General features: G+C 35.2%; 1 protein-coding gene across 1 annotated transcript in view; it reads right to left on the reverse strand.

Moving 5' to 3' along the window:
* Nucleotides 1-12089, reverse strand: part of LOC140245303 (plexin-A4-like) — a 100422-nt gene that overhangs the window by 61019 nt on the left and 27314 nt on the right. The window contains exons 7-8 of the mRNA XM_072324890.1: nt 8943-9096; nt 2521-2620 (exon numbers count right to left, since the gene is read on the reverse strand). Coding sequence (XP_072180991.1) covers nt 2521-2620; nt 8943-9096 — 254 coding nt within the window. The remainder of the gene's footprint in view (nt 1-2520; nt 2621-8942; nt 9097-12089) is intronic.

Genomic DNA, 12089 nt, shown 5'->3' on the forward strand with positions numbered 1-12089 from the left:
CACCAGAGAATCTTAATTGGGTAATACATGTACAAATATACAGTAAGTTTCAAGAAAATATCTTCAGGCATTGCATAGATATGGTGGAAATAGTGAAATTTTATGTATTTGACCTTGACCTTTTGACCTTTGACCTTGAGCATGTGCACCCGAAAGTTGATAGGCACAACTTCACCCCCTAATACACATATATGCCAAGTTTCATTAGGATACCTCAACAGGTTTTGATAGTTACCTTGTCCACAAAATTCATTACGGACGGACGGACAACCCGAAAACATAATGCCTCCGGCACCACTTCGTGGCGGAGGCATAAAAAATACAACGGTACCCTCTGCAATGATATCTTTAAAAATAGTGAATCAATCTAAATAAAAATTCAGGGTATGAAACTATAAGTCATTGCCCACACACAGATAACCCTATTCGATTGGCTTCATTGTTCAAAGAGAAATTAGGAATTTTGTAGAGGATGTCAGGAGTCTCTTCCCTCCAAGTTCTGTCTATTGTATTCACACACGAGAGCATCGAAGTGCTAAAATTGGAAGAATCACACTCATGGCATGCTTTACAACAATCAACATTTCTCTGTGACTGCTTAACCAAATTGAACGGGGTTTTCTGCAAAGTAGTGCTAAGACGTTATATTTTAAGACCCTGAAGTAACATTCAGACAGTTTAATCATATTGGGTGTTATCAATATGAAAATCTGATTGTATTTTTTTTTTGGGGGGGGAGGACATATTGTAAAGTAAGGTGAGGTTGTATATATTTCACAAGATCCCTTCGTAACACTTTCACTCTTTTTCTTTAGTTGGGGTGTATAATATTTGAGACGGAGTACATCAAATTTTGTACATTAAGGTTAAGCACTTAGAATTCCACTGGCATTATTAGCTTTGATTGAGAAATATATCAACACCAGATAAATTTAGCAAATCAACCTCATTCGATACAACAGAGTGTGGATATAGCAAACTCTACTTGAAAAAAAAAAATAAGAGTCAATTATAAAGAAAAGAAGGAGATTGATATCAAAAGCAGGACAAATCAGTAATGAAGCACAGTTTGGGGCATTTAGGGAGATGGAAAACAATACAATGTTATAAAGAAGGAGAAGGAACTTAATAGGATTTGAGTGCATTGAGGGAATGGATGGAATGTAAATGAAGGTAAGAAATGATCTAGACTCTGTTCTTTAATAAGAAAGAGAATTTATGTACTATACTTTTTTCCTTTTTTTTTTTGGTTTGTGTATGTGTTTCATTAGCTCTATTTGATTATTTTATTCCTCTGTTCCATAACTGATCTACAGTTATTGACATACTGAAATGATAAGATCCTAGAAATGAAGCAGGGAGAAGTCATATAGAATTGAAATAAGGGCATAAACTATTATGCAAAGTAAAAGCTAACAAACTACATGTAATGATAAGGACAAGAAGTCTAGATACAAAGCTGCCGCAGAAAAACACTTTGCAGTTCTAAACAAGTTTGTGCCCTCTCATGAATCAAAACACTCAAATTGATCAAGACTTGATAGAAAAAAAAAGGAAAAAGTAAAGTCCAACTTTGTCTGCAAGGACCAGATTAATGAGGTTTGCATAAAATTGTAAGAAATCGAAGATTAATCAATTTAATAAACAAAGCAATACAGACAGGTGAGATGATACAGCAGAAGTAGTCTAAATCAACAAAGAATCATTCAAGGACATTGCATCAATAATGTTCATCATGTAGTTTTATGCGGCATGGCATTTCTCACATCATACTTTTGTCACACACATCAGAACAACCTGGGAGATTTAAGCTTCTGCATACTGTCATTTAAACCTGAATACATTAATTCTTTAACATGTATCACTGTGATTCACAACATACTACATCAAATTATCCAACTCAATTTTCAATACCTATACAGCTACACACCTTAAATATGAAATAGATTGATTTGTCAAGCAGTGAGACAGTAATACTGGAAAAGTGGATATTTTCACGCAACTAATTTTTCGCGCTTGGCCAGGTATAAAGAGTTTTGCATGTTTTTAATTCCGTGGAATGAAGATATCACGCACAGGATCATACGGCAAGAAAAATATTCAAGTGCTTTTATTTTCGCGCTAGTTTCTGGTTGTGCAAAATGCGCGCAAATTTTAACATCGCAAACATATCCACTTTTACAGTAATATCTACACATTCTTAGCCCAATTGGCAATCTAATAATTCAACAACCAGCATGCCACATTTTATGAAAAAAAAAAAATATGCAAGGTTTTGGCACAAGTTTATCTATTTTGACATTAATGATTGCAATGAATATGACTTTGCTTTGAACCAGTCTCATCAATAGGCATATTGCTTTTAAAATACCAATTGTTATAAATTTGTGGAAAATTCAATATAAAAGGGACAAACAAATAAACTTTTTCCATTAATATCCTATTCCAAAGTGATTAAAATTTCCGGAAATATCGAACAAATGTAGTATCTAGTCTAGGATTGCAATAGACATGACTTACGATGAGATGCGAGTGCAGTCAAAAAAGAAGAAATCTCTTTCAACAAAGTTCACTCCACTTTCAGTCGATTTGATTGAGAGAGGCACAACCACATTGTCATCTGTACAGATGAAAACATTATAAAGAAAGGTAAATTGTTTGCCACAATGTCAGAAGATACTGATGAAACATATCATTTGGTATTTGGTTAAGAATTTAAGCATGCCTTCCAAAGGAATTGTATATTTTGTGCGACGCACCTGGTACAGATGATATTCCGACTTGGACAGCATTTTCTGATGGTTTAACAGAGAATGCAAGTTAAACAAACACAAAATCATAGTGAGAGCAATATATTGATTTTTAATCAATCCTAATGGAATTTCAGAACATAAACACATGCAAAAACTAGAAATATATGGCGACTGATGCCTCCGCCAAAATGCATGATTCTCCCAATATGTGTATGGTACAATGTCTTCACAATGTGTTATGACAGTTTCATACTAGAAATGTCGCTACAGCGACTGGTTATACCCCCGCCAAACAACATTTCATAAGCTTTGGTCAAAACAACATTTCATAAGCTTTGGTCAAAAAACTGAGGAAGTAGTTAAATGCGCAAGATCTTTCCTTGATCTTCTGCCATTAATATGCCGTTACCATGGCAACGTACTTTCGGGTACTGTCGAAAAATGCGTCTTGCACATCTACAACCAAAGGCACACATCTGTACCAAGTTTCATGGAAATTGGGCAAAAACTGAGGAAGCAGTTTGCAACACAAAATTTTCCATCATTTTGGCTCATAATATGTGAGCTGTTACCATCATGGCAACATACTTTTTGTCACTGTCAAGAAATGTGTCATGCTGACCTATATCCTAAGACAAACATTCAATATGAATTCCATGAGAATTGGAAGAACACTGATGAAGCAGTTTTGCCATGAAGCATTTTGCCCTATATTTTACCAATAACATGCCGTTACCATGGCAACGCACTTTTTGCCACTGCAGAAATATGTGTCTTGCACATGAACATATTCATATGAACATCTGTACCTAATTTCATAAAAATTGATCAAAAACTGTGGGAGGAGTTCGCGACGCAAGATTTGTACCCATTTTTGCCCATAATATGCCATTACCATGGCAACGTACTTTTGGGTACTGTCAAAAAATACGTCTTGCACATCTTCAACCCAAGGCACACATCTGTGCCAAGTTTTATGGGAATCGGTTGAAAACTGAGGAAGTAGTTCGCGACGCAAGATTTGCAACGGACCGACCGCCCGACCGACCGCCCGACCGTCCGACCGTCCGCTGATTCCTATATACCCCCTTCAAACTTCGTTTGGCGGGGGTATAAAAACTGACAAAATATTGAAATGACAGGTTTGTCAGAAATATCTTAAATGTTCACTTTCCTTGAACTAGGTTTGCTATAATTGTCTAAGAGTGCAGGTACCTGTATTTGGGGAATTGAGAAATTTCCCGGAGAATCTCCATTAGGGAATACATGTATATATAAAGTTTTAGTTTCAAAAATAATAATGCAAGCATTGCATATAATAGTATGAGGGAAATAGTACAATTTTGAGGAGTTGACCTTGACTTTTGACCCCCTGACTATTGACCCATGACCCCTACATTCCCTAGAAAATCCCTGCCAGTCAGTACATGTGTATGTACCAAGTTCCATAAAGATACACTGAACCATTTGCGAGAAAAGTGAAATTGTGACATATTCACCTAACCTTTGACCTTTTGACCGTTGATCTTATGACATGACATTCTCTCTGGAGAATCTTTATGCAGTAATACATGTCTACACTAAGCTTCAAGAAAGTACCTTTGGGCATTGCATGGATACGAGGGAAAGAGCAACGTTTTTAGCATTTGACCTTGACCTTTTGACCTTTGACCTCTTGCCAATGACACTAAAATCTACTCAACTAAATGCCCTATCATACATCATCCTTGGACCAAGTTTGGAGAAAAGTGCTTCATCCAGTTTTGAGTTATCACGTAAACAGATAAATTTTAGAATTTGACCTTGATCTTTGACCTTTGACCTCTGTCCAATTTCACTCAAAAACTAATCAAGTAATTGTCCCATCATACATCATCTTCAGACAAAGTTTGATGAAATTTGCTGAATCCAGTCCTGAGTTATCACATAAATAGATACAATTTTAACGATTTGACCTTAACCTTTGACCTTTGGCCGATTTCATCCAAAATCTAATCAAGTAATTGCCCCATCATAGATTATACTTGGACCAAGTTTGGTAAAATTCCAGTCAATATTACTCAAGTTATCGCGTAAACGAATGCGGACGGACGGACGTATGGACGGACGGACAACCCGAAAACATACTTGTAATGCGTCCGGCACCACTTCGTGGCGGAGGCATAAAAAAAGAAAAGAAGAAGAAAGCTGACCCCGTTTGATGCCATGGCCCACTCTTCCAGCACAGTATAATATTCCTCAAGAAGAACTAGTATGTACAGTATTGCATGTTTTTTTTTTCAGAAATATATATATTCTAAAAAATATTTAGAAAATTGGAGACCAATTACACTGTTGAACTGCGACTACAAGATAATTGCAGGCCACATTAAGCCACATGCTTGCAATCAGTGATAAGTGAAATTGTAAACGAGGATCAAACTAGTTACATCAAAAATTGATTATCCGCTTTTAATATACGAATGACAATCGATATATGAAAAGACTAGATATATCGCTACAGCGACTGATATGCCTCCGCCATAATGCATGGTTCTCCTAACAGGTCTATAGTACAATGTCTTGACAGTGTGTGATGACAATTTCACACAATTGGCAAAAGAAAATATTAAAATGACAGGTTTGCCACAAATGTGCTGAATGTTCACTTTCCTAGAACTAGGTTCAATTGGATGAATGATTAAAATGTCAGAGTGCAGGTATTTGGGGAACTGATGATTTTTACTTGACTTTTGACCCTTTTGTAAGTTTATGCATTGAGTAATTTTCAAGGTATTGAGAAAAATTATAATTTCAGTATCAAAAATTAATGGGAAAATAGCATTATCTAAACCTGGCCTTTGACCTTTGACCTCACAGTTCCAAAGAGAATCACTGTTAGGTTGAACATGCATAAATATGAAAGTTTCATGATGATACCTTGAGTTATTTTGAGATATGGAAGAATAAGTGCAATTTAACACTTTCACTTGACCTTTGACCGTTTGACCTTTTGGCAAGAAACTTCCCACAGAATATATATCGGGTAATAGATGCATACATCAAGTTTTAAAAAAAAACCTTCAGGCATTGCATAAATATAAGGAAAGTAGTGATATTTTGAGGAGTTGACCTTGACCTTTGACCTCTTGACCTTTGAACCATGACCCCCAACTTCCCTAGATAATCACTGCCCATTGGAACAAGCATATATACTAAGTTCCATGAAGATACCTTGAACCATTTGCGAGATATGGAGAAAAACATGAATTTTCAACCTTTTTTTTTTTCACAAAATAACCTGTGACCTTTGACCTTTGACCCCGTGACCCTAAAATCCAAACAAAGTACTATCCCCCCAGGATATACCCTCATACCAAGTTTGATGTAAAACCACCCACGGTTCTTGAGATATCGACAAAAACAAAACAGGACGGACGGACGGACGGACAGACGACCCGAAAACATAATGCCTCCGGACACTTCGTTGGCGGAGGCATAAAAAGGAATAGATGGTGCAATAATGATGGCAGATTTTTCAAAAGCTTTTGATGTAATGATTTTGATATTGCGTTGTTCTGTTTAAACAAAATTAATTTAATTTTGGTAATATTTTTCAGACATGGATAAAAATACTGTATAAATATATTTGCAGCTCAGGGTTAGTAAATGGCTCGATATCTGAGTCTACAAAGAGGCATTAGACAAGGATGTCCACTTTCAGCTTTACTCCTTGTGCTTGCTGCAGAATTTATGTCAACTCGAATAAGAAATAACAAGTGTATAAATGGTATTTCTGTTTTAAAGATGGAGGTAAATTTTGAAGTAAAATTTCTACAATAGGCAGACGACACATTATTTTTTGTTTCAGATAAACAATCATTAGAAAAAGTATCGAGTGAAGAATTGGAATTATTTGGAAATGTAGCAGGACCAAAATTGAATAAGAGTAAAACATCTGTTATGTGGCTGGGAGCTGCCAAGTCAAAATGGTCACTCGATGATCTTGATTTAGTGTGGACAGACACACCCACACAATACTTATTAGGGTTTTATGTTTCACCCGATATGGATAAAGCACGAGCTTTGAATTGGGAAAACAAACTTACAAAATTGCAAAGACTTTTGGATAATTGGAGAAAAAGTAAACTAACTCTTTTTGGTAGATTGATTATTGTAAAAACCTTAGCTTTAAGTCAAATAGTTCATATACTTGACATATGGTTGACACAATTCCTGAGAAAATATTGAAATGGTTGAATAATTTGTTATACATGTTTATTTGGCAAGCAAAAACTGAAAAAGTGAAACGAACTATTATGATTAAAGAGTTTGAAACAGGAGCCATTAATATGATCGACCTTTCTAAGCAAAAACTCAGTTTCCAATTAAGATGGCTTGGACGCACTATAGGTGCAACGAAAGGAACATGGGGTAAAATGTGTTTTCATTGGTATAACTTTTTTGGTGGATTAGAATTGTTACTAAATTCTGACTTGGATCGTTTGAATATGACAAGGATAAGTAAAGATCAGCTCCCATTGTTCTGTATTGAAATATTAGAAGCTTGGCTAATGATAAAGAATATTTGTTTAAAATTTCAACCCATAGCACATGGAGTACATTACGAAATTTTGTGGCATAATGAAAATGTAACTTTTCATAAAATACCTTATTTTATGATGGTTGGTATCAAAGTGGAATTGTATTTTTTAAAGACTTTTTTAAGAACGGTAAGTTTATATCCATTTCAGAAATTTTGTATCAAATTAAACGACAGAAAAGTAAGCAAACATTGATTTTTTCTTATATCTTATTATGCCAGGCTATCCCAAAAGCATGGATAACCAACTATGTGGAATCATGTATAAAGTTTCATGATAGGTCATTAGAAATTCCTAAAATAACAATAGCAACATAAAGAAAGCAGAAAAGAAGTATTCAAGATGTTTCAACCAAACAGTTTTACAAACTACTGTGTACACAATGTCCCAATAGTAACAGATGTTGTATATACTGGGAAAAGATATTCGACTCATCATTTGATTGGATGAATATATTCAAAAGAAACTTGTGTTATTGTAAAGAAAACAAATTGAAAGAATTTAATTTTAAGATTTTGTATAATCTACTACCAGTAAAAAAGAATTAGTATAGATGGCAAATCAAGAGATGGAAAATGTGAGCATTGCGGTGTAGATGAAGATAATCTACATGTTGCGTTTATTGAGTGTAAATTAAATAAGATTTTCTTTTCCTATCTAACAGTTATAATTAAAATCATATATAATGTCAATTATAAGATAACAGGAATGCATCTGTTAAAAGCCCATAAAGAGACTGAATTACATGTAGATCTGTTCTTGACAATTGCCTCTTGGCATATCTATATATACACTGTATATACTGTTAAGAAATAAAACTGGACAAGAATGTTGTGAAACTAATTTGCAACATTTGTTTGGAAGAGAATTTTGTAAAAGAATAGAGGAAGATTTGAATAGTACGAAAGCACATTATAATTTACCAAAGCAAATGAAGTATATTGTGTAAATAGTTTGTGGTTTCTTTTTAATCTCAGGAACCCCTCTTGAAGCTCATTGTATTTTCTTTTTCCACTTTTTGTATAATGTGAAAAAAAAAAAGATATCGTACAGTTTTATCATGACATATCATGCCCTACGGTTTTTGTTAAAAAACAAAAATTTTGAAGGCAATTTACACCATACGTGAAAAGTTGTAAAATTAAAAAAATTAGCAACATCTGGATGTACCAAATGCTATGCAAAACATTATGAGGAAAATCACAAACTGCACTGCCATTCTTCTAACTTTGAGTGCTCACCAAGAAAGAGATTGTGAGATTTGTTAATATGTGACTTCTGTTCAATACATCAATCCTTCCCTGTGACAAAAAGCACAAGTGCAATTGGTTGTAGCAGTAGTTCAGAACATCAAACCACCTAGCCAAGATTGCACTACATAGTGAAAAAAGAATGTAACACATTTCTAACTTTATGTCTTGTTAAACAAAAATGTAGTGCAGTTGTAACATGAATAGAAAGCTTCTGAGGGTCTTGTATGTCATAGTATTTTGCTGTGAGAATGGACCTATTATGCCACGAACCTCTGTAAAATATCTTTGCTACATATGACATCTTAAACACAGCAGCTATATGAATTGTAAAATACTGTAATATTACTACAAACCTCCTTCTGGTATCGATGGCACAAATCTTGAAGGTGGTGTGGTGCAGTCAATTGTATTTCCAGAAGTAACAGCTGACACTTCATAGGAATCAAACACACACCTGTATTCAAAACTATTTGTCAAAGCAGGCAGCTGCTCTACTGTGATGGCCAACTGTAAAAACGGAAGAAGAACAGATGGAAAATTGCAATCTGTTAACATCAAAATATATGCATTACATATATAAAGCTCAATACAACATGCACATCACTTATTTTATCACATTTTACAATAAATTCATACATGGAATTCTCCTTTTATTCAACTGCATGACATGATGTTTAGGCTTTGTTCCATAATATGTGTAAGAAGATAAAACACTGTCACGTAACACATGCATTTCAAAGACCAAAACAAAAAGTAGAAATATAGCTATGAAATACCACAAGATTAAAAAAAAAAAAAAAAAAAAAAAAAAAAACAGCTTGCAAGTGCGTATGCATGCATAATAAACACAACATATGTGACCCTGCACCACAAAACAAACAAAAAGTCGCCACACATGAAATTTCAGTTAAGACCATATTCTAAAAGAGCAGACTTTAGGCTTTCAAATTATATATAACTCAAATCAATTCGACTCTCTTAACCTTTCTATTAAATATTGGAAAGAAAGCACAAACTCAGGAAAAGTGTAAACTGAGAAAAGAGGCTCTCAAGTACAGTGTCTATTCAAGCGCTTAATCTTTACCAAGCTGTGCTGGCTGTGCAATGAATGGGACAAAAAACAGGAAGTAAACCACTGGAGTAACAACAATGAAAGGATTATCAGATTAAACTTGAATTGAGCATGCCTCATTAACACATTCAGTCCATAATTAATGACAACGTTCAAAGCAGTAGCAGTATCCTTTCAAAAGTTATTAGAGTTTACTAGAGTGTGTACAAGGTTTTTCAGAAGGGGCTCTAAAGACACACCTATAATCACACTATTCTACCAAAAATGTTCGAGATAAACTGCTATAAAGAAAACACACTTTCGTACCCGTTTGTGATCCCAGATTTTATCATAATGTAAGAGAAAACTAATGCTCTTTCAGAAAATATATAAAGTCAAGATCGGCTGGGTTGACCGATTTCACTAATTTTCAGTCCTGACGCAAAATCAGTGTGTGCGACTTTTTGTTTTTTTTTGTGATGCACGGTCACATATAATGTCTGATAAACAAAGGTGACAATTTAAGCAAATCTAAGAGCTACATTTGTAACATGTACATTGAATGTCGAGTAATAGAATGTTGCCAAAGATCTGTAACATGGAATAACCATGCAGTCTCTTGAATTTGACCAGCAACTGCACATTTACACCAAAATACTTTTAGAAGTTCAATACACACAGTGACAGGTTTGCCCAAGACAAGGATATGCATTGTTCCATATGATAAATAGCAATTTGCCTTACATTTTACTGTAACATTACACAATCCATAATATTGCTTGGTTCAATATTCTCAAGGAAATCACATATATTATGAGTAGTGAGATAAAACAAAGAGAGTTACGGGTACCATATATAATGCACTTACAAAATGATACTTATAATATGCATAAATTATTTCAAGGAAATTTCTGGTGATCAGTTTAAACCACAACATGACAAACACTTGATTCTTCGTCTTCAATCCAAGCAGAAATTGATCTTAACTGTGCTACATAATCTCTACATAACAGCCCCATCTCAATGGACGGGACAGCCATACAGTGTATTCTAGTGGGAATAGGCTTTCTGCCAACCGGCCATCCTAATACCGATTGGTCTTATTCCCAGATCATCTAACATTAAAAGAGAATACATGAAATGAGACCACATTCAGAGGGCATTTACACCAAGTGACAATTTACATGTACCTCTTCAACACAGATATGTATGTACAACAATATACATCGTTTTGTGTAATTGCAATATTTCTACCCTACACGACACTTGTGCTAATCTAAGTCAGTTCTAGACTTGTAATCTTTCTACTCAGAGATAAAGACATGGTCATATATGACTGTGCATCGCAAAACAAACAGAGAGTTGTATGCCCCAATTTCATGATAAGACTGACAATTGGTGGAATGTGACACACTAGTCAATCTTTCTTTTTTTATTTCCTGAAAGAGCCATTCCTCTTCCAGCTTATTCCTATGATTGGGATCATATGACAAGTGGGAAATTGTGTGTGTGTTTTTATACAGTATTTTACGAGCACATTTTTGCAGAATTTCTTGTTTAGGTTTATCAGGAACTCCTTGGTGTAGGCACTCTGAATAGACCTTTCTCCAAAGCCACTTTTCTCAGTAAACACTTCTCCAGTGTGTGTATTTTCTTTCCATTATTTACTGTATATGCCATATATTTAGTGAGTCTAAATTTTGAGAGTCGGGACTTTTCAACAATTTTGCGAATGGTTGAATCGTGATCATGAAGTCCTGTACTTAATAGAGAAATGTATACACGTATGTCACATACATTCATCTTGGGATCAGAGTCAATATGTGACCCGCTACAACAAAATGATCCTAAAGTCGCGCGATGTCGATTATTTGAAAATTGCATGATATAATCCGCTAATTTTTCTGCTTTAAATTGATATATAACACATTTTATAAAAATAATCGGCTGCGGAGATATCAATGTTTAAAAGAGAGCATGTTGAGACGTCTGGAAAATCACTGTTTCGAGAAAAGCGCCCTTAAAGTCTTCCTTTCAACGCAATCGCAATCAAGGAACACGCAAGTCAGTTTTCACCTCTGGACAATAGAAGGTAAGCCCTAGCAACCCCCGAAGAGTTCATTCAAGCCCATCAGCTTCGGCGGTCTCCTCACCAACCAATCAGTGACCAGGATGTGAGAAGCGGCTGAGCATAGCGCACCCCGCCCGCACGCACCAGTCGACTGGGCAGTGTGCGAGCTTCACGCTTCGGTTAGCAGCAAGCAGCAAACTGACCAATGAGATCACTCTGGTCGTTGTTGGGGGCGGAACCTATCTGTGGCGCTCAATCCAAATTTTGGAGCCAGTTTCTGCTTCGTTGAAACGCCAAAAAACACGGCTCAGAAAAACGTTATTTTTTAATCTTTCCTTTGATCATTTTGCTTCAAAATTTCGACAGATGATAGAAGAC

Source organism: Diadema setosum, chromosome 2, assembly GCF_964275005.1.
Source record: "Diadema setosum chromosome 2, eeDiaSeto1, whole genome shotgun sequence".
Classification (NCBI taxonomy): domain Eukaryota; kingdom Metazoa; phylum Echinodermata; class Echinoidea; order Diadematoida; family Diadematidae; genus Diadema; species Diadema setosum.